At 52.7% G+C, this 22748-nt stretch overlaps 1 protein-coding gene across 3 annotated transcripts in view; it reads left to right on the plus strand.

The window, feature by feature from the left end:
* The window catches only part of GATAD2B (GATA zinc finger domain containing 2B), a 90510-nt gene extending 71348 nt beyond the window's left edge, over positions 1 to 19162 (plus strand). Inside the window, exons 2-11 of one of the 3 annotated variants that reach the window (XM_030302419.2) lie at positions 837 to 1172; positions 6145 to 6274; positions 8248 to 8379; positions 8692 to 8823; positions 9195 to 9365; positions 9875 to 10187; positions 11162 to 11364; positions 12228 to 12338; positions 12484 to 12601; positions 13263 to 17496. In XM_030302419.2, the coding sequence (XP_030158279.1) occupies positions 838 to 1172; positions 6145 to 6274; positions 8248 to 8379; positions 8692 to 8823; positions 9195 to 9365; positions 9875 to 10187; positions 11162 to 11364; positions 12228 to 12338; positions 12484 to 12601; positions 13263 to 13396 (1779 nt within the window). In that variant the 5' untranslated portion in view covers position 837 and the 3' untranslated portion in view covers positions 13397 to 17496. Of the gene's footprint in view, positions 1 to 836; positions 1173 to 6144; positions 6275 to 8247; positions 8380 to 8691; positions 8824 to 9194; positions 9366 to 9871; positions 10188 to 11161; positions 11365 to 12227; positions 12339 to 12483; positions 12602 to 13262; positions 17497 to 18732 lie in introns of those variants that run through there. The other 2 variants (XM_030302422.2, XM_030302421.1) reach the window with 2 other exon arrangements.
* Positions 19163 to 22748: the final 3586 nt, after the last annotated feature.

A 22748-nucleotide genomic window follows, 5' to 3' on the forward strand; every position in this document is an offset into this window, starting at 1 on the left:
CCGCTAAACGCTCTTCGTTTCGTTCAGCTTTCTCTTTTGTGTCCAATAAGATGAGCCGATGAAAGATACGCCTGAGTGGCCCGGGGAACTTCCCTGTCCGTGAAAGAGGTCTTTTCCAGGAGAAGAATTTGGTGTGGGAGGTAAAACCGGTGCGGATGGTTTGAGCATACAGGCACCGCAAAGCAGTCACAAAAGAATGTTTATTTTCTGAGAGATGTAGGCTCTTAACGGACCATCCAGGTGATTAGAGCGGTGATATAGTCAGGACCTCAACAACTAGAAGACACTTGAGGCCTACTTTCCACTGCTGAAGTTGAGTGGAGAAATCTCCTTTAATACAGGTGTTCTGGGAAAATGGAGTGTTGATATTTACCTCAGTGATTTTTTTTGTTGTCGTTTTTAATTTTTTTTAATGGTTTTACTTAATTTTTAGAGAGGTAGAGTGTGAGCAGGGAAGGAGCAGACAGAGAGGGAGACAGAATCCGAAGCAGGCTCCAGGCTCTGAGCCGTCAGCACCCAGCCCGACGCGGGGCTCAAACTCGTGACCTGTTGAGATCATAACCCGAGCCGAGGTCGGACGCTCAACCGACTGAGCCGCCCAGGCGCCCCTAGCTCAGTGATCTTTGAACTTCCATGTAACGATGATTCTTTTTTGGTAAGATCGACACTACGTGGGGCTCAGACTCACAGCCCTAGATCCAGAGTCACATGCTCTACCGACTCAGCCAGCCAGGCGCTCTTGTGATTCTTCCGAATACCTGTACCACCCATCCTCTTTCTTTACGGACTGTTTAAGGGATTGTGTTCCGATCTCACTTGTATTTTCCTTCCCACAGGATGGATAGGATGACAGAAGATGCTCTTCGCCTGAACCTGTTGAAGCGGAGCTTGGACCCGGCAGATGAGCGAGACGATGTCCTGGCTAAGCGACTCAAAATGGAGGGGCACGAGGCCATGGAACGCCTGAAGATGCTGGCGCTGCTCAAACGGAAGGATCTGGCGAATCTCGATGTGCCACATGAGTTGCCCACCAAACAGGATGGCAGTGGTGTCAAGGGCTATGAAGAGAAACTCAATGGGAATCTCAGGCCTCATGGCGACACCAGGACTGCTGGAAGGCCAGGCAAAGAAAACATCAGCGATGAGCCTGTGGATATGAGTGCCAGGCGGAGGTATGGCTCAGGTCGGCTGCCTCCGGCAATAGGGTCTTCTCATAAACAATGGAAGTGGAGTGGAAAAGGAAAGAATTCCAATGAGAGGAGGTGTTTTTCATCCTAAACCTCCTTGAGAGAAAATGTATGTGTGCCATCTGGCTTGACCGTAAATTCCTCTCATTTCCAGGTGAAACTCGGTGCCTCACGTATTTGCTTAGCATACAGAGAATCCTATAGCTTGTGCCCTTAAGATAAAGTGGTCATCTCTGGGTGAAGGAGGCACCATAAAGCTGATAATGCCAGTGGGAAGTGAGATAACACGCGCTCCACTCTGATCTTACAGCCATTTTAGGAGGGCCTCAGTCTTTTCTTCAGACCATCCTGAGAGGTTTAGAATGTTTGTGCTGGAGTCCCAGCTTCTAGTACATCCAGAAGCATGGGGCTGGCTTTTCTTGTGTGAACAGGGCAGTCGTCTTCACGTGGCAGTTCTCTCCGTTCTTGCTTTGTGTGTGTACCGCCCTCCGTGGGCTCCACGCACGCATAAGCGTTCATCGTGGTTCACACGCTCCACTCCTGTGCGCCCGCTCTCACACGCACACATCTTCACGGGGCTTCTCTCGGGCATCTGTCAAGGTTGAGTACTTGAAACAGTGGAGCACGTGCTAAGAAGAGGTACTGGCTGAGCCAGTCGTCCGTCGTGAGAAGACTCACGACTCCCGAGCCAGTGAGTCACAGTGAGACCACCTTCGCTTTGAGAACATTCAGTTTGTTAATTGTTCGGATACAGCTGATAGGGCATGGGAAGTAATCTTTAGTGTCCACTTGCCCTCCTGCTGACCCTGCTGAATTTGTCTTAGGACTGAAGGAGGAGGGAACAGTTACAGCCTTACCTGCGTTTCTTTTCTCCAGATTTTTTGTTTGTTTGTTTTTTCTTTTTTTTATGTAAGCAGGCTTCATGCCTAATGCAGAGCCCAACACGGGGCTTGAACTCATGACCCTGACATCAAGACCTGAGCTGAGGGGCTCCTGGGTGGCTCAGTCAGTTAAGCGTCCCGACTTTGGCTTACGTCATAATCTCACAGTTCATGTGTTCGAGCCCCACATCAGGCTCTGTGCTGACAGCTCAGAGCCTGCTTGGGATTCTCTCTCTTCCTCTTTGTCTCTGCCCCTCCCTGACTCGTGCTTTCTGTCTCTCTCAAAAATAAACATTAAGACCTGAGCTGAGATCAAGAGTCCGACGCTTAACTGACTGAACCACCCAGGCGCCCCCACTTTTCTCTAGCTTCTAATGTACACTTATAAGTACTATCCCAGGATTATTTTTTTAAGCCACACCCAGTGAGGGGACATTATTCTTGGTAATAGCATTTAAAACCCTTAGGAAACTTTAGATAAATTCCCTATTGGCCATAAAATAGGAGAAAAATCCTCAGATAGCTTGGAAGCTATATGTAGTGTGAGCTGAATATTATGAAAGTAGATTAATCCTTAGATCCTTTGGGGGGAAAAAAAAGAAAGCAGATGAATGAGATCATGCCCCTGAGCAACCCACTTGCCCCATAACTACCCTCCCCGCTCTGGAGCAAGTAACTGATCCTACTTGAATGGGGAGGAGGAAGAGGAGAAATGTTGGACGGATTCCTCACATCCCAAATTGGCCCTGAAAGTGCATTTTTCATAGAAGCACTGTCACACATTTTGGTGAGATCTCACTAGTGCTATTATTGGTATTGTACTAAATAAATAAAGTCTGTATTAAAAAGTCAGACTACCTTGAAAACCCTACCATTGCATTTAATTTTATTTTAGAGGAATGAGCTTTGAAACTTGAGCCTCTGGAAACTGGGAGCTGTTTTTAATGGTCTCCAGGAGGGGCTCCTGGGTGGCTCAGTCGGTTGAGTGTCCGACTTCGGCTCAGGTCATGATCTCGCGGTCTGTAGGTTCGAGCCCCGCGTCGGGCTCTGTGCTGACAGCTCGGAGTCCGGAGCCTGCTTCGGATCTGTCTCTCTCTCTCTCTCTCTCTCTCTCTCTCTCTTTCTCTCTCTCTCTCTCTGTCTCTCTGCCCCTCCCCCACTCATGCTCTGTCTCTCTCTCTGTCAAAAATAAGTAAGCATTAAAAAAATAATAATAATGGTCTCCAGGAAAAGGGGGTTGATGTAAACAATCTAGATCCCCATTCTACATGGAAAACTAGGCCCTACTGGCCTCTGTCACTCTTCTTCCCTTTCCCCAGATACACTGACAGTTATTTCTACTTAGCCCCAAGCTTTTTCTAAGAATGAATGGGATTGATAGATTGTTCAGCAAGGAGAGCAACAGTTTCTTTGATATGGACAAAAGGAGAAAATTTAAAAGCAGAAATAATGAAGAGCCCGTGGTATCAGTGATAGCCATATCGTAATCGTCATCAGTTGGACAGGTTACAAACTATATGAAATCAGGTGTATGTGAAACCAGCATTTGCTTATGTTTTGGAATGCTAGCAAAACACAGCAGTTTTCTTTCTATTTAGTTGTTTTTACTACCAGAAGGAGGATCAGGAGGTACACAGCTTTTGGGAACCTGCCAGTCTGAGTCGTGAGTGATGTCAGCAACAAGTCAGGCTTTTGTGGCTGGAGTTTCATACTTAAGAACGTCAAATGATGTAAATCACATACATGTTTGGGAAAGCGGAAAAATCATTTCTGTTCCTGGAAAGTTTAATAAATGAGACCAGAATCCCAGGTCACAAGTTAAAACACAAACAAAAACCTTGAAGGATGGGACAAACCCTGGGCCTCACCTGGCCTGTGCTGCACCTGATGCGGGTCTGGTCGCATCCAGGGGTACAGTCTCAGGGTTGTTCTCGGACACAGCTTCCCAGCAAATGCCGCCCGTTTCCACAGCCTCCACCCAGGAACGGCCCTGCCTGTCTTGTTGCCGAGCCACCCCGAAGCAGCAGGAGGCGCTCATTTGAGCAGGAGGAGTCCCTTAGCTCCGAGATAGTCTTGACGCGTGTATCCAGCCCTGAACAGAACGGAAGGAGATTGGGACTGTTGGTGTGGACAAACATTGGAGAACCAAGTGAAAGTAGAGATCTGCCAGATCTCAAAATCATTCACCCATGTTGGTGTCAGGGATGGGCGGGGCGGCGGCAAGGATGAAGGAATGTAGAAATGAGAAAATCACCAGAAAATGAATTCAGGTCAGCTTGACCGTTACTCCAGCATTGTGGGGTTAGGGAAAGAAAGGCTCTTCTCCCTCTAGTGGCTTCTTTTTCTGTGACCCCACACACTCAGCTGCCTGGGACCAGTGCTCGTAGAGCAATCCAGACAAACCTAATGGTTTCCAAGACAGTCGTGTGTGTCATTCTGTGCCTCGGTTTCATGTTCTCAGCTAAATTTGGTTTATTTTACTTTTTTTTTTTTAATTTTAGAGAGCGTGTGAGCGGGGGAGAAGGGCAGAGGGGGAGAGAGAGAATCCCAAGCAGGCTCCGTGCTTAGTTTGGAGCAGAACCCAACAAGGAGCTTGGTCCCATGACCCTGGGATCATGACCCGATCCGAGATCAAGTCAGATGCTCAACCGAGCCTTCCAGATGCCCCAAATTTGGTTGATTTTAGTAATTCAGCCCAGTTGAGAAATTGAATGCCTAACCCAACTATCCAGAGTATTTTGTTCAAAGCCCCTGGGCATCCATGTCCCAACAGCAGCTGAGACAAGAGACCCAGAGAAATGGTAGAAAGGCTCTCAGGACTAAAGGTCTGTGGGTGTTAAGGATTTGGGTTTCATGTTTAAGTAAGAACTAAAACACATTGCTTTTAAGTCTGTGTATTCCTAACTGTACTGAAGAACTCAAGGAAGTAGGGTCTGGGAAGATATCTTTGAGTTAAGAAATCAGAGTTAGGGGGTACCTGGGTGACTCAGTCGGTTAATCCAGCACAGGTCATGATCTCACGGTTCGTGAGTTCAAGACCCATGTCAGGCTGAGTGCTGACAGCCCAGAGCCTGGAGCCTGCTTCACATTCTGTGTTTCTCTCTCTGCCCCTCCCCAGCTTGCACTGTGTCTCTGTCTCTCTGAAAAATAAATAAACATTAATTTTTGTTTTGTTTTTTGTTTTTAAGAAATCAGAGAGTTAAAAGATGTGGTCATTGGTTTGGGAACCTGAGGCCTTCAGAATTTCCAGAATTCTGGTCATCCGGCTCTTAGGGAGTGCCATTTTTATCATCTTAGAGAAATGAGTATGATGCTTTTAACTAGCCCCGAAAGACCAAAACCACAATTGTCTAGTAAGTGAGAACTGAAATACAGGGGAGGCTTTGAGGAGGACTTAAGATTTCAAAGTCGTTTCTGGAGAGTGTATCTTTGAGGGAAGATGCTGAGTACAAATCTGCTAAGTAGCTGCCAGTCCCAGAGATGCGGTTTAGGGCTTCCGGTCTGCCATCAGCTGTAGCCTTGGCCGGTCCTTCCCCTCAGGCAGCTGGCACAGTCCCTCCTTGGGTCTTAACTTGGGACTGCCGCTGGGGCTGTCCTGTGAGCTCCTCTCTGTCAACCCTCAGGCAGCCAGGGCCGCGCGGCGCAGGGTGGACCGAGCTGCCTCCACAGCAGCGGGCGTTCCGCACCCAAGCTCTGCCCTTGCCCTTCCTCCTCCGCCAGGCTGGCTGTTCCCTGCTTGAGCCTCTGCGTGACTAATGAGACAACCCAAAGGGAAGTGAGATACAGGGGAAGCGTTTAGAGTTTTGATTCCAATGGACGTGAGGAGAACACTCACCTCTCACTCCCATTTCTGAAGCCAGTCACCGTGTGTCTGGTCCCTGCACAAGGCATTCGGATGGAGAGCACACTTGCTGAGGATTTGTCACCACTCACATCTTGGTGTCGTCTGTGTCCTAAGATTTGAATCTCCTGAGTGAACTGAGACAGACCTAAGTTCCCTTGGATTTCTTTGTTCAGCGTGCAAAAGAAGTTTTCTTAATTGTTGAAATACCTTAATTTTTTCTTTTCTTATCTAGTGAGCCAGACCGTGGGAGGCTGACTCCCTCCCCAGACATCATTGTTTTATCTGATAATGAGGCTTCCAGTCCCCGCTCCAGCTCCCGAATGGAAGAAAGACTCAAAGCAGCCAACCTAGAGATGTTTAAGGTAAAAAAAGAGAGAAGAAAGAGAAAATGATTTCTCTCTTCATTTTTGCTCCTGTTTAGTTCCCTAAGAGACCCAGTTCTGTTTTTTTTATAATTTACTTTTTTTAAATTTACCATCTTAATAATTTAAGTTTACGTATTTTTGAGAGCGAGAGAGTGTGAGCAAGCAGGGGAGTTGCAGAGAGAGAAGGAGAGAGAAAAAATCCCAAGCAAACTCCATGCTGCCAGGGTACAGCCCGACACGGGGCTCGAACCCATGAACCATGAGATCATGACTTAAGCCGAAATCAAGAGTCAGCTACTTGATCGACTGAGCCACCCAGGTGCCCCTATAGTTTACTTTTTGAATCTAAATAACTACCCACAGGGGCACCTGGGTGGCTCAGTCAGTTAAGCGTCCGACTTCGGCTCAGGTCATGATCTCGCAGTCTGTGAGTTCGAGCCCCATGTCAGGCTCTGTGCTTACAACTTGGAGCCTGGAGCCTGCTTCAGATTCTGTGTCTCCCTCTCTCTCTGCCCCTCCCCTGCTCACATTTTGCCTCTCTTTCTTTCTCTCAAAAATAAATTTTTTCTTAAATAAATAAATAACCTGTTGATGAAACTTTTTATAAATAATTCTCAGCTTCAAGGGCATTTTATTTATTTACTTTTTACTGTTTTTTGTTTGTTTTTTTGAAAGAGAGCACCTGCACAGGGGAGGGACAGAGGGAGAGAGAGTCTTAAGCAGGGTGCACAGCCAGTGCAGAGCCTGATGAGGGGTTTCATCTCAGAACCCTGGGGTCACGTTTGGAGCCTAAATCAAGAGTCAGGTGCTCAACTCACTGAGCCACTTAGGTGCTACTATTTTTTTTTCAAGATTATATTTTTGGGGTGCCTGAGTAGCTCAATCGGTTAAGCATCCGACTTCGACTCAGGTCATGATCTCACAGTTCATGGGTTTGAGCCCGTGTCAGGCTCTGCACTGGTGGTGCAGAGCCTGCTTGGGATTCTCTTTCTCTCTCTCTGCCCCTCCCCCACGAATGCTCGCGCGCGCTCTCTTTCTCTTTCTCTCTCTCTCTCTCTCTCTCTCTCTCTCTCTCTCAAAAATGAATACATAAACGTTAAAATATATACATATATATATGTGTATATATAGATATATATATGTATATATTTTATTTTTAAGTAATCTCTACACCCAACATGGGGCTCAAACCCACAACCCTAAGATTAAAAGTCTTGGGTTCCACTGACTGAGCCACCAGCCAGGTGCCCTGAGGGCATGCCCTTTTAGAGGGCATTATGAGAATCAAGTGAAGAAGATAGTGTGACAAAGCATATTCAGTATAATTTATCTTTGGAAAGTGAAAACTCAGTAAGTCACAGAAATAAACTCTTGGCTGGAACCACTGTACCCTGGTTCTCATGATGTGGAGAAACTCCTGAGTTTTTATGTATATCTAGAAGAAACTTGGCTTAATAAGTTCTAGAAACAGTGTTTAAAAATTTTTTATGTTTTATTTATTTTTGAGAGAGACAGAGCGTGAGCAGGGGAGGGGCAAAGAGAGAGGGAGACACAGAATCCGAAGCGGGCTCCAGGCTCCGAGCTGTCAGCACAGAGCCCAACGGGGGGCTTGAACTCACAGACCATGAGGTCATGACCAGAGCTGAAGTCAATGCTTAACCGCCTGAGCCCCCCAGGCACCCCTGGAAACAGTGTTTTCAAGAACAGTTCCCTTTGCATCTCCCTTTGCCCCGTCTTCTATTTTGCCAGGAATCTGGTTGATTAGCATTTATGTTCTGTAAGCATCTTCTGAGCACCTGCTGGATCCCTAGCCCTGAGCTAGATCCAGGGACACAGAGACAGTAATCCCCACTACTACTTCTGCTTCGTGTGCAAGATCCAGAGCTCAGCCCTGGAAGAAGAGACCATCTCGCAGGAAGGGGGACTCTGGGTGCCTGCTCCCGTAGCTGAGGGACCTCGTGTTTCCTTAGGGGAAAGGCATTGAGGAGCGGCAGCAGCTCATCAAGCAGCTGAGGGACGAGCTGCGATTGGAAGAAGCCCGGCTGGTGCTGCTGAAGAAGCTGCGGCAGAGCCAGCTCCAGAAGGAGAACGTAGTCCAGAAGGTACTGACTGCGCCCTGGAAGTAAGGGGCTGGGTCTGACAGTGGCCTCACCCAGGTAGGTTCAGCTGGGTGGCCCATTCTTGTCCAGTTCCGTTCCGTGCTTTTTAGTTTCTAAGAAGAGTGATTTCTTTTTTCTTTCTTTTTTTTTTTTTTTTTTTTTTTTTTTAATTGTAGGCCCTAATCAAGAAAACCTTGATTCCATTTTTCTCGGTTTTCCTTCTGGTCAACAGAAGCTTCACACTGGGGATTTTTAAAGTCCAGGAGTGTACCAGACTTCTGCCTCTGTTTCTTCATTCTGTCTTCTCTCCCCCAGACCCCGGTTGTGCAGAACGCGGCGTCCATCGTGCAGCCATCTCCTGCCCATGGGGGACAGCAGGGCCTGTCCAAGCTTCCCTCCCGGCCTGGGGCCCAAGGGGTGGAACCACAGAGTCTGAGAACATTACAGGTGCGTAACCTGCCTTGGGGCCCCGTGTATCCCAGCTCCGGTTTGGGACTTCTGTGACGATCGTAGAAGAACCTGGCCGTGGTAGAGGTGCTGGTGCTGCACACAGTCCCGTTGGTCCCTCCTCGCTGACTGGCTGTGTGTTACTGGGTGGCACAGTGGGACAAGTAATCCTCCTCTTCCCACTGTGGTTTTTCTTCTCTGGAGGTTTCTAGCTTGGCCCTTTCTCGTCTAGGAGTAGACAGAATTCCCGAGTCTCGCTGTGTTTCTGTTTTCCCACTCAGCTGTGTGTTATAGGCAGTGTTCTCTCTCTAGCATGTCGGTGGAGCGTTTGACCACCTATGACTGCTTCTTTTCTTCTTCTTCCCCCTCAGGGTCACAGTGTCATCCGCTCCGCGACCAGTACCACCCTCCCACATATGTTGATGTCCCAACGTGTTATTGCACCAAACCCAGCCCAGCTACAGGGTCAGCGGGGCCCACCTAAGCCTGGCCTTGTACGCACCACAACACCCAACATGAATCCTGCCATCAATTACCAACCGGTGAGAAAGTCCTAATATGGAAACAGAGAAGTCTTGTCTTTGCTTTCCCTGTTGGAAGGACCACAGACCGTACGGTTTGGGACATAGAGAAGCTCTAGGACAGCCAGGGTAATTGTGGTAGAGCTCGTGTCGATCGTAGTGCCCAGGGTGGAAGCTGGAGGGACTCCCCGGGAGTAGGAGCGGAGAGGGGAGGCTGCACGGCAGAGCGGCGGCAGGCTCACACCCGCCTGGAGGAAAGCAGCAGGGGTCAGGGGAAGAAGAGGCCTGAGGATGTGGGCCAGAGAGCATCCCCCGTGCTGGCGTTCCTCCGCCTCCTAGCTTCTGCCGTTCTCCTTTCCCGCTTGCTGGAGTTCCTCTTCAGCGAGGTTGGACACCTCGTCCTTTTTTCTGAGTTTCGGGAAGGCTAAGTTGTCCCAGCTCGGCTCAGGTAGCGTTTTCTGCCTCTGAAGCAAGAACCCGTCCCTCCCCCGCACCCCGCCACTGACCCTGTGCCCCCTCCATTCCAGCAGTCGAGTTCTTCTGTTCCCTGCCAGCGCACAACATCCTCTGCCATCTATATGAACCTCGCCTCCCACATGCAGCCGGGGACTGTGAACAGGGTGTCCTCACCCCTGCCGAGCCCCAGCGCCATGACCGATGCCGCCAACTCCCAGGCTGCCGCCAAACTGGCTCTCCGCAAACAGCTGGAAAAGACCCTCCTGGAGATTCCGCCGCCTAAACCTCCTGCTCCCCTGCTCCACTTCCTGCCTAGCGCGGCCAACAGCGAGTTCATCTACATGGTGGGCTTGGAAGAAGTCGTACAGAGTGTCATCGACAGCCAAGGTGAGGCCCTTTTTTGTGGTCAGTCTTTTATCTACACAGGAGGTTGCCAAGCCTGATTGACCGGGGCCGCGTATCCCAGGGCGCTGTGTGACGTCAAGTAACCTGTTCTTACTGTTGTCAGACCACCTCCCGTTCGTTACTCGGAAATGCCTTTTGTGTGTCTGTATATCTTAGGCTTAACATTTGTATTGTATTTTGTAGATCGTGTATATTTTTGGCAGGATATCGTTTGGTCCTTTTCAGTGGTGCGCAGCACGATGTATACACAATTTGGTGACTAGAACACTTACGTGTAACGTCAGCGCTTGTGTGGCATTGCGCTGCGTTGTTACGTTCAGTCCCTGCCACTTGAGGACTTACAGGTGGGAAAGTAGGTGTACTGACTGAGTAGGTGACCGTGACCACGTGGAAGCTGTGACCCAGAGCTGACTGACCCAGACTGTGAAGCATGGACACTAACAGAAGTTATTAAGCCCGAGGTTCCAGACATGCGGACTTAGGGGAACACCTGACGGTGGAGGAAGGTGCCTGAAGGGCTCAGCATTGACTCTAAACGGGTCTAATTCGGACACTGGTAACTAAACGGTGTAAACGTGGCAGTGCGGTCTGAGGTCAAAACGTGCTAAGGAGCCTGTGTCGCAGACCCAGGTGGAGTCTGCCGCCCTGTGAGTTAGCACGCTTCCTTCTTGCTGTACTAAAAGTCCGCAAACCCGGGTTCTTGTCTCAGCTTTGCCCTCAGGAGCTCTGTTTCTTCGTGTCCTCCTCTGGAAGTGGGGACGGTACCGTCTGAATTCCCTGAAGGATGTTGTTACAGTCGAATGAAATAAAAGTTATTTTATAAACTGCAGAGTACTCTTCTTGTAGAGTCTCTTTCTGAATTCAGCAGAATAACCTCCTGAAAAATTCATTTGGTGAAGAGAATCGGGAGATGGGGAGATGCGAAGGCCCTGATTGCTCTCTCTGTTGGCATCTAGGCAAAAGCTGTGCCTCACTCCTGCGGGTCGAACCCTTTGTTTGCGCCCAGTGCCGCACAGATTTCACCCCTCACTGGAAGCAAGAGAAGAATGGTAAGATTCTGTGTGAGCAGTGTATGACCTCCAACCAGAAGAAGGCTCTAAAGGCCGAACACACCAACCGGCTGAAAAATGCTTTTGTTAAAGCCCTACAGCAGGAACAGGTAAGAATCCTGATGTCTCCCCAACCACCTACTCAGGTTGGGTTTTCCCAAAAGGTAGCTCCTTCTAGTTTTTAGAGGATTTGTCTGTGCGATCCCCACAGTCCTGACGGCCTGGAGGCCCGGGTTCCCTGTTCCTCCCCGTACCGATCTGTCTGCTGATCTCCGTGTGACTGTCTCTGGTGGGGCAAGAGCATGAATGACAGTGTGGTCCAGGGTGGGGACAGACAGGAGGCAGACATGTGGCTTTCTCTGGTGGCGGCCAAAGAAATCCCTCAACTTCTTGTCCTCCTCAAACAAATGGATTTTGGTGGGAGGGATTATATTTGTACTGGAAATCTCTCAGAGAGACCGAATTCTCTGCAGTCCATATTTGACAAGGGAATGACCCAGGAGAGAGTGGACTGTAATGTGGCCCGGCGAAGAGGAACGGCAAGGAGGGAGCGGGCATGCCCTGCGGTCTGGGCGAGGGGAAGATGTGTTGGGAAGCTTGGATCCTTCCCCTCAATCCTGCTTCCACCCCACCACCCATCAGACCCCTTTGGGTGGCGTCCAGGGACCTTCTGGAAAACAGGTAGACAGGAGTCAAAAATAAAACCTCCGTAAACTGCTCACCATCACGTCCGTCAGCTGGTTGCCACCACCCAGGCGTCTCCTGCCAGCATCTGAGCGCCAGCTTTTCCTGGACAGACGGACCCCTTAATCAGCAAAGCAGGGCTAGCTCCTTGTGCCCAGAGCCCCAACTTGCCTTCTCCATATCCCTCCTACTTGTCGTGTCGGCAGCAGTAGAAATAGGAGGAACCCTAGGTTTCCTGGGTAGGAAATTGGGTGCTGTCCTGCCAAGTTGACCTGCTGACTCCCGACAGGAAATCGAACAGCGACTACAGCAGCAGGCAGCCCTTTCCCCCACTGCGGCTCCGGCCGTGTCCAGTGTCAGTAAACAAGAGACCATCATGAGACATCATACGCTTCGGCAGGTGAGGCCGTCTGGGGTGGTTTGCCAGCCGTGGATCCCAGCGTGTCCGCCTTTGCTGGGAAGTCCTTCTTCCGGACCCCTACCCCCCCCACCCCACCCCTTCCGTCGCGGCCACCTAGTGACCCACTGTCTGCTCCCTGTCACAGGCTCCACAGCCCCAGAGCGGCCTCCAGCGCGGCATACCCACATCTGCCCGTTCCATGCTCTCCAACTTCGCGCAGGCGCCCCAGCTGTCTGTGCCTGGTGGCCTCCTCGGGATGCCAGGTAAGAAGCAGTGATGGGAGGGGCCTTCAGGCTAGCAGGCCGCTCTCCCGCTTCTGCGCTTTCTTTAGGCCTTTCTCCCTTCACTCTGGTTATTTAGCATGTTGGCTAACTTCATGGTCCATGCAGAGCACAGCGCAATAGGGTTCTGGTGGTGAAAACAGCACAGTCCCTGCCCTTGTCTGTTCACTGTCTGGTGGCCCCGTTGGTGGGTGTGTGGTCACTGACCTCGACGACAAGAGCAGGGTCAGCTGTCCCCACCCTGTTTGAATGGTGGAGGGCTGCTGCTTCACAGAAATCCAAGGCGTATTCCATGAGTGCATCCCTGTGTCTTCATTACTCTCCTCTGTTTCTCTGACTCTCCCATCCCGTCAAGACCGTGTTTGTTCTGTTCCTGGTAGGACTGAAGTTTCGAGAGGACCCCTTTCCCTAAACGTGGGGTGCAGAGGGGCAGTTGGCTGCTGACATAACACTTACCTAAGTCTGGACAGATGCACACAACCTCTGGTGCCCCCGCCCCACCTCCAAGTCCACGCCCCCGGGTCCTCCCAGGTCATACCTGGGACGGTCACCGGGTCGTGCAGTCAAGAAGATGCTGCTTCCTCTTCTAACGCCTGCCCCTCCACCCCTCCCCCCCACTCCCGCTTTTGTCTCCTGGGTCCAGGTGTCAACATTGCATACTTGAACACCGGCATCGGAGGACACAAAGCTCCCAGTTTGGCAGACAGACAGCGGGAGTACCTTTTAGACATGATCCCTCCCCGGTCTATAGCGCAGTCCATCAGCGGGCAGAAATAACGCCTGTCCACGTGCACTGCCCCAGCCTTGAACCCTTTACCCCTCCTCTCCCATTGCCCCCAACTTCCGTCGCATGCAGTGCCTGTACTGGTGCCTACCATACACGGAAAACAAAACAGAAAACAGAAGACAAACCTAGAAATCAACAGGAAAACGCGCCTGCCCTGCCCGCCACCCCTCTCTCACTGCTGCGATTCTGCCGCTCTTGTCTTCTCTCCGGTTTTCTTTCACAGTGAGGCGCTCTTCACCTCGGATGAGGTCAGAGTGAGGTCCTGGGGAGAGAGAAATCTAAGCCCTCTGACGTGTGTTTCTAAAGTTTTTATCCTCTAATTATTATCATTTTTAATGATGTTGTGTGTCCTCCCCTTTGTTCAGTGGACGGTTAAACCTTTTTATTTTCTCAATATTTTTCTTTTTCTCTTCTTTTTTTTTTTTTTTTTCTTTTTTGTAAACACAGATGACATTCAGATAAATGACAGGAGCATTGCAGGGGGTCCCCAAGCAGATATGACTGGCAACGTTGGGGGCAGAAGTTTTTAATGCACTTAACCTGGGGGTGGGACACGGTGATGGCATCAGATAGGGAGGACATCAGCCCTTGGTGTCTCTGGGCTGGACAGTCTGGGAGGTGGTGTTTTGTACTGAAGTTGGGCTCTAAGAATGAGGGGAATGAGCCTGGAGGGAGAAGCTTTAAAATGTAACCACCACGGAATTGACCCACAGAGAAAGGGGAGAGGGACATGGGGACAAGTATAGTGCTGAGCCAAGGAGGACGGAGGCTGGTGTTGGCCTCCTGGATGCTCTCCTGGTCCCAGTGGAGATAGAGGTCTATTCCAGGTCAACTAGCCCAAAATTATTTCACCTTACTTTCTTTGTAAAATCCCCCCCCCCACCTTTTTAATCCTGATCTGCTCCTGGTAAACTCAGTCCCCAAGTCCCGTCTATAAGTCTATAATCCGGGAGGCGTAGCTGTTCCCAGCCTGAGTTAGCCGGTGTCCTGGGAGCTGGGCGGGACATACTGAGTGAGACAGAGAAGGGAAGAGAGAAGGGCTTTCTCTCCCAGCAGGTGAGACCCCATCTGTGTGTCCCACCCTCCAGCCAGGAGGAGGGAACAGGGATGCCTCACCAGCTTGGAGTCCTGCCCTGGTCTGCTGTCCTGAGTGCAGAACCCACTGCTCAGAGCCACACAACTCTGGTCAAAGCCAGCTCTGGGTCTCGGCTGCAAAAGTAGTTGTGGTGTCCCCCTCCCCAACCCATCTCCAGAAATCTATTAATTTTCCTTTTTTGTTATTTTCAGCTTTTTCTTGAGCGCTACTAATGTAGGGAATGAACTGAATTGTGCAATGTTGCTGTTCTGGGGATAAGAGAGGTTAGCACCCCATCTGCCCACACCGTGGGGGAAGCAAGAGGGGGACCAGGCTGTCTCTGAGGTAAAGGAAGCCCCTAAAAGGCAGGGGTTTCTGCTCTCCCGCAACACTCACCTGCCTCTCCAGCTCTAGAAGCTGCCAGAGTACAGGAAAGGGATACACTGAGCAGAGACGTGTGAAGAGGAGTTTAGAATTTTGCCCTTGAAAGCCACCTGGGAAAGTTCCCCCACTTTTATTTTAAAAAATTAAATAATGTTTTTAAAGTAAGAAGGCACTTTTAAAATTAACACACACACAAACTGCACATCTTGCCCATAAAGTTTGTGGGTCAGTGGGGAGAAGGAGCTGGAATCAGGCTCAGTCCCCCCCTCCCCATACCCCAGAGCCACTGTGGGTTACTCTACTGGCCCTACGGGCCTTCCTGGGTTTTTTCTTTCCTCCCTTCCCCCAAATTCATTGAGCACTTAATAAAGGAGCAGAGATACAGCCTGTGTCTGGGCTCCCCCAGTGGTGAAGTGATCTGAAGCTAGATGCTAGTAACAGATAGTGATGGGCTGTTTGGAGTATTTTTCTGGGGCCTGTGGTGCCCCTGACTGTAAGTGGGGGAGAGGGGGGATTATGAAACTGGGTCTGGGGTTATTTTAAAATTATATATATATATATACATATATATATAAAAAGATATATTCTTACATCTTTGCCCTCTGTGCTTTGAAAGCACTGGATAAATCGTTTGGTTTTGCTTTTCTCTCTTCCACGAAATTGGAAGCTTTTTTATTATTTTTTTTCTTTTTGTTTTTTGTTGTTTTTTAAATTTTCCCTGCAAATCACCTTGCCTTGTGGCATGTCTGTCTAGCCTCTTCCGCCCCACCCGCCATGACAAAGTGCCATTTCTGTCATGTCTCCCCTCCCCCAGCTCGGAGGTACCAGGTGCCCAAGTTTGTCAGTTGAGATTAAAAGTAAGGAACAGAGAATGTGCAATACCGTCTGGTTGGGGGCCATCCCTGCCCTGAGCTGAGTCTCCTCCCTGGGACCCAGGCCACCTGTGATGGGGTTTGGAAGTAGGAAGTGTAGACGAGGGGGAGCCATGGGGAACGCCCAGCCTAGTGCCTGGCCCCAGCCTAGTGCCTGGCGGGGTGCTGAGGCGGTGGGGGGGATGGTGGGGGTGGGCTGGGGGTGGGCAGAGCGGGAGCCTTCCCAGTTTCTCCCCTCAGGCTCAGTCACCTAGAGGCTGCTCAATGACTAGTTTAGCTCCGTGACCCTTTGCTCAATCGCTGGTGTTTGATTTCTCACTTCTCCCCATTTCCATACCCTTCCCTGGGATTAGCGATGGGGGTGAGTTTTCCTTAATCATGGTGAAGTACCAGCCTTTCACCTCCTCTTGCTCCCGCCCTGTCCTGTCTTCCTTACTTCTTGAGTTTTTCATCACTGATCACCTTGTGTCCCTCTCAGTCTCTTGTCGCTGTCCATCCCCAGGCTGAGCCCGTACACACTAACCCTCGTGCCTAAAGATAGGAAGAAAGGCGACCCCCTGTTCAGAGCGGTCCTCCACCCCAGTGCTCTGAAGCTCAGGGGGATGGCTAGAGCGAGGGCCCCCGCTGGCTCTGCCAGGCTACCCCCCCCCCCCCCCGCATCCAGAGGCTCTGAAAGTAGTCGCTTGTGGCCGGTGGCTTCCTCCCTAGACGCCTGAAACGGGTAGATGAGCGGTGGGGGGGGGGGGGGGGTGTAAGGCTGAGGGACAGGGGTCCTCCTCATTTGTAGATTATTTTTTTTTTAATTTTTATTTGCTATTTTTGTCATTTGACCACAGCATCTGGACTTTCTCCATCCCTGGAATAAGTATTTTTTCCACATTTTTGGATGTATGTATGGTAGACAATTTTTTTTAAGACACAAAGATAAATGTTTTCCTGCTTTGGTTACCTTTCCTTTCCCCCTTTAAAAGGAATTAGCTATAGAACTGCTTTGTAAAGATGCTTCTTGGTATTTTACTTTCGTTCCTTTCCCCAACCACTCCTTCCCCCAGACCCCTGCAGAAGGCATAACCCTTCTCTCCACACCCCACCCACCCAGCCCTAGGCTCCCCTGCCCTCCAACAAGACTTTCATTAGCTTATGATACTTGCTGCCGAGATGTTATAACAAGGACTCATTCGTGTATATAAGCTATTTCTTGATCCATTTAAAAGGAATTGTACATTGTGTAGAAAAAAAAAAAAAAACTGAAAAAGAGAAAAAAAAGCCCTCGCCATGGATATTGTGAAACTGTGTTACGTCGTTTTGTAATGTGCCCGTTTGTGTATGATCCGTGTGCAAAAGGGTTTCTGGGGAAGGGGCGGGGGTAGGGAGGCAGGGCTGTGGAGGCCGGGGCGGGGAGTGGGCCGGGCCCAGCACGCGGAGACTGGCAGCTGCCCCCACCCCATCCCTCCCGAGAGACGCCACCTCCCCCACCACCCACCCCGATTTGTGCCTTGCCCCCCCCGCCCTGGAGTAGCCCCTCCGGGTCACCAGCACTGCCTTGGCAGAGCCCACCCCCGACCCTAAGCCGCCCGCCCCCCCGCCCCCAGCATTCGGCGGATACTGCGGGGAGGTGCTGGGGGCTGGGGGGCAGCCGGGGAGCGGGGCAGCTCCCGGGGGCATTGAAACCAAGTATTCTTATGAATTGTAATTGTATTTGCACTGTTTTTTTCCTCTGACTGCATCAGCATATATACAATATACCTATATAACAAAATTCAGTGTCAAGCTTTCTTATGCAAGGGATTTCCCCCACCCCACCTTGAGCGTAGATGACCAGGGGTGATAGGGTCTCAGCAAAGTCACCCCAAGAAAGCCTCATGTATCACGTGCGTCTACACGTGGTTTTAGGCTTCGTCACGGGGGTGAGGCTGGGCCACTGTGAAAGCTGGGGTTCCCTGTCCGTGCTGTCGAGAGTGGAGAGCCACAGCACACAGGGTGGGGTGGCAGTGACCTGGGGTCCCGCCCCAGGCTTTCCCTCTAACTTGCTATGTGCCCTTCGGGAGGGTTCATTTTCTGGGTCTCTGTTTTCTTGTCTGTGAAGCGACAGGGGAGATCACCTGGCCACGAAGTGTAAGATTCCGTTTCATGCTCCTTTCCTCACCTGCAAGAGCACAGCTGGAGGTGGGGAGTGTGGTGGGGCCGCAGATGCAGGGAGGGCACCTAAGTGCTGCGGTGGCTGCGTGCGTGGCCCGGCCCGGCCCCGCCATTACGTTGGTTTCGGGAAGGGCAGCAGAGTGAGGTCGAGGTGTCAGCAGAGCTGTGGCCGCTTTGCCCTCGGGCCCCCGGGGTGCTGGGGGCAGTGGTGCCCAGGCTTCTGGTCTGGCCGCCTGCATTCTTGGTGAGCCGCAGGGTGACGGCGGCGGCGTGGCGGAGCTCAGATGTACCCACTTCTTCTCGTCTCCCTCCCTCAGACCTCATCTGAGCCCTTGCAGGCGGCCCCCCACAGCCTGGTCCTGGGCTCCCACATTCGAGGCCCCCCTCTCCCCCACCCCACCCCCCACCCCCACCCCAGCAAGCCTGGAGAGGGTCTGGGACGGTGAGTGAGTGAGGCCTGAAGGTCGGGCAGCGTGGGGGTGGGGTGGGGGGCGGGGCTGGGGCGGGACCGGACTCTCTGAATGGGGGTTGGGGGGCAGGACCCTTTTGCACAGGCTCTAAGTTTCCTTTTTTTTTTTTTTTTTTAACCTCATTCTGATTTTCTGCATTGTGTTTGGAAATTAAAATGAAAAAACTAAGACCAACAGAAACTGGTTTTCAAAAAGGCAAATACACTCCCATCCGTTTCAGATGCTGCTGAGTACTTCAGCAGCAACAGATTCAAATAATAAGCTAATTTTTGGAGAAAGGATTAAAAGAAAAAAAACTTTGTAATATTTATCACTTGCAAGCTATGTTTAATAAAGAAAGGAATGGTTTCTAAACTTTCCTGTGCCTCGTGCTTTGGTCCATTGAGGGGCGATCGGAAGACGAGCTGTCGCCTGTGCTCCCTGCGGCTACGGGGCAGCTTCGGGTCATGCCCCTTCTGTCCACCACGATGGTTCTTGAGAGCCTGTGCCCACTGTGTGTTCTTGTTCCTCCACCCTTATGTGGAGCCCGAGCTCTGGAGGCCACTGACCTCCCATTTCGGGTCAAGAGCGTAGGGAAGGAGGCAGCACTGAGCAGAGGCTGGGCCCCCAGCTGTCCTGGCCTCCCCTCCCGTCATAACGACTCTGGTCTCTACTGTGACACAAGGCTTCTAGAGACGGCAGCCTTGGAGCCACAGCTCGCTCTGCCCTGCTGGCCCTCAGTCTGCGTGCAGCACCCGGAGACACCGGAACCCTCCTGCCACCTCACCCTGCTCCCCCAAGTGTTCCTTACGACCCAGAACATGAACCGGGTCCTAATTTATTTTGTCCATTTTCATTATTTCCAACAACGCACTTAGATCGGGTCCACCCAGGGGACAGGATGTTGTTTCCTCAAGGACCGGAAGTTTGGGGCTGTTTTTAACCCTTCGGTCCCGGCCACATTTCATGGTGTAGGGGCAGGGCCTGGCCTCACTGGGGTCTTGTCATTGGCACCAGCGTCATTCCAGGAGCACAGAGAAGACCCTGTTGGGGGTCCCCCTCCAAACCTGGGGTTTTTCGGGGTGCCTGGGTGGCTCAGTTGGTTGACCATCTGACTTAGGCTCAGGTCATGAGCTCACTTCGTGAGTTCAAGCCCCACGTTGGGCTCTCTGCTGTCAGTGCAGAGCCTCTTGTCTCCCTCACTCTCTGCCCCTCCCCCGCTCACACTCTGTCTCTCAATAAATAAATAAATAAATGCGTAAGTAAGATAAATAAACCCTGGGGTTTTTTTTCCTCCAAAGTCTTCCCTCCTTTGGTACAATACAGGACAGCCCTTGGAGGGAGAGTGGAGCCCTGGGTGTCACGGGCTGGCAGAGGGAGGAGGAATCGAGGGCAGGGACGGGGTGCCCCATGCCTCTGCAAAGGATTCACAGCCACCAAACCCCAACTCTGTCTCCTTTCAAAAAGAGCAGTCAGATGGGGAGGGATGCCCCTGAAGAGGGGCCAGTGCTTTGGGTCTGAAAAGGGGGGAGATGGCCATATGGCGGCTCAGAGAAGCAGCTCGCATCAGTTCCGCTGTTCAGGACTCATGTTAGGACCAAGGGGCAGGGAGGGGCTCCTTTGCCCACCTGCCTCCCTGCCTCAGGACCCCACTCACCAGGCGTGGCCAGGGGCACCTCGCGCAGGGAGACAAAGCGGGAGCTGCTCTTAACCATCCCCAAGGTCCTTGAACGCCTGCCTGCAGCTTGATCTGGTACAGGGCGGCCGGCTCTGCGGGGAGCACTGAAGGCTCAGTGCCTGGGGAGAGACCCTGAGAAGAGGGCAGGGGAGCCATAAGGAGGGTCAGGGCCTCACCCGGACCTGTGTAGAGGAAGGAGCTGACGCTTCCAGGCAGGAGCAGAGGCCCCTCCAAACCAGCAGCCAGCAGCTTGCGCTGAGAGTTTGACGCCACGGACTGGCCCCAGGAGGCCTGCACGGAGGTGTGTTGAGCACTTTGGCGGAGAAACCAACCCCAGGGTGGCTGGAGTTGCAGAGGAGATGGCGCGAGGCTGACTGCCCTGCCGCCCGTGGTGGAGGCGGCAATGGAGGCAGAGTCCCGGCCGGCACCCCCTGCCGCAGATGGAGTAGGCCTTGGCCGTGGCCGGGGCCAGGTGGGCGAAGGCGTGCTCAAAGCAGCCCTCTACCCTCGGCCTCTTGGAGCTCGGGGCCAGCTGCCTCTGAGGAGCAGAGCAGTCTGGCAGCCTGGCACCCATCTCGACCCCCTTCACCCCACAAAGGGGGCACCCGGTGCTGGGCTGTGCGTGCCGGGTCCCCACACAGCAGGGAGGGGGCCACAGAAGTTGGAGCCAGGAAGGGAAAGGGCAGGAGGCCGTGGGGAGACACCAGAGGGCCACAGACCCCGAGGCCCCGCAAGAGTCCGGACAGGGCTGGGGGGCACGAGGAGTGGGGGGAACTGGCCCGGAGCCCCCCCCATCAGGTACAGGGGTGTCGGTCCACGCCCACCCTCCCAAGGAGGCTCGGCACGTAGCCAATGCGGTCCCCGCTGGAGGCAGGTGGTTCCCAGGACATTTGAATGGCAGAGGTGGAGAGAGGGCCACGGTCCACAGGCCTCCTGGGGCAGGGGGTTGCTCTGGGTCGCCTGTCACAGCCAGGCGGGCACTGGTCTCCTGCATCCGGCGTTGTTCTCTGCCACACATTGGTAGGTGGCCTCGTCCTCCCCTGAGAGCCGCACCGGGGTCAACGTGCTGGGGAGACACACAGCTGCTGGGGGCTCCTTCCTACCAAGCTCCAAGGTGGCTCTAAAGGAGGGGGCTGTCTCCAAGACCACAGACCCGGTGTACCCACCCCCTGTGTGGGGGCGTGACCTACAGTGAAGCAGGTGGAGTAGAGCCGCGGGGGGGCGGGGGGTGCAGTTGCCATGTGGACTTTAGATACAGGCGGTGCGTTCGGTGTAGGTGGGCACGAGTGCCTGGGGTGGCAGGAGGGAGAGGTTGGGACCCAGGAACTGGGGGTACCTGTTGCTGTGGGTCAGCTGAACGTTATCCCCAGGACTCGGCACCTTCCCATTCTTCAGCCAGACCAGTTGGGGCTCACGGACACATTGGGCCATGCTGGTGAAGGTGGCACTGCCGCCTGGAGGCTGGGACAAGGACTGTGGCCACTGGACAGACTCCGGGGGAGCTGGCTGACGTGGAAGGGTCCTGAGGCCCATACGTCCTGTCCCCTCGTGCCCCTCTGTCTCCCCACACAGTCTCCCGTGGGGGAAGAGGGAGCCCCAGGGCGCCCCCACCCGGCTCACCCTGCACCAGCAGGACACCTTGCGCCATGTGCCAGACCCAGTGCCCCACTGAAAGCACGGACACCGGAACTTGGATGCCCTCCACACGGATGAGCGGCCGTCGCGGGGAGGCCAGGGGGCAGGGCTGGGAGGGAGCCACGGGGTGGGGCTGGGGCTCCAGCAGGCAGGGCTGGGCAGCCGTGTCCCCAGGTGGCTCCAGGAGACCAGCGGCCACAGGTGGCCCCTGGCGACGCGCTCCGGCACCGCTGTCTGGTGCACTGTGAGCGTCAGGCTCTGGGGCCCTGCAGCCTCCGCGGGGATCCCGCTGTGGGATGGAAACGGAGGCGAGCCGTGCGCCTCCTGCCGCACACCCCTCCTCTCCCAGGGCACAGGTGAGCAGGCCTCGGGGCGCGCTGGGCAGCTGCTAGTTCATTCCCGGTTTCCGGACGGATACAGCAGATGGCTCCCCCAAGGGCTGTGCCAGTAAACCTCAGGGCTAAGGCACCAAGCGGCCCCAGGTTACACTGGTGGGGAGGGGAGACGAAAGCCGCAGTCAGAACAGGTGCGTGCCAGCCCCACCCCCACCCCGCCCTGGAAGCAAGGAAGGGGCAGGGGCCAACAACTTAAGTCACGGCAAACCAGGCGGGAGATCCTCCCCCAGAAAACAAGCCAGCCCCGCTGAGAACTCAGGGCATCTCAGCTGCTCAGGAAGGATGTAAATGTGTTTTGAAATTCACTACTATTTGAATTCACTACCCGATCTGCATTTATACCACCTTCTCCCATCTTATTAGGTGACTCAACAAATCATCAGTGGGGGCTGGCCGGTGCCAGGCACCGACCTCATCCGGGGGTACGACTGTGAACTTGGGGAAAAACGTACCTTTGTTGCCCCTTATCTGGCTACTTTGTATTTTATGCAACTTTGTAACAGATCTTAAATCCTTTCAAAAATGTTCTTTATTAAGAACCTCTGGGGCAGCCTGGGTGGCTGAGTCGGTTAAGCGTCCAGCTTGGGCTCAGGTCATGATCTCACGGTTTGTGAGTTCAAGCCCCGCGTCGGGCTCTGTGCTGACAGCTCAGAGCCTGGAGCCTGCTTCGGATTCTGTGTCTCCCTCTCTCTCTGCCCCTCCCCTACTTGTGCTC

Source organism: Lynx canadensis, chromosome F1 (genome assembly GCF_007474595.2).
Source record: "Lynx canadensis isolate LIC74 chromosome F1, mLynCan4.pri.v2, whole genome shotgun sequence".
Taxonomy (NCBI): Eukaryota; Metazoa; Chordata; class Mammalia; order Carnivora; family Felidae; genus Lynx; species Lynx canadensis.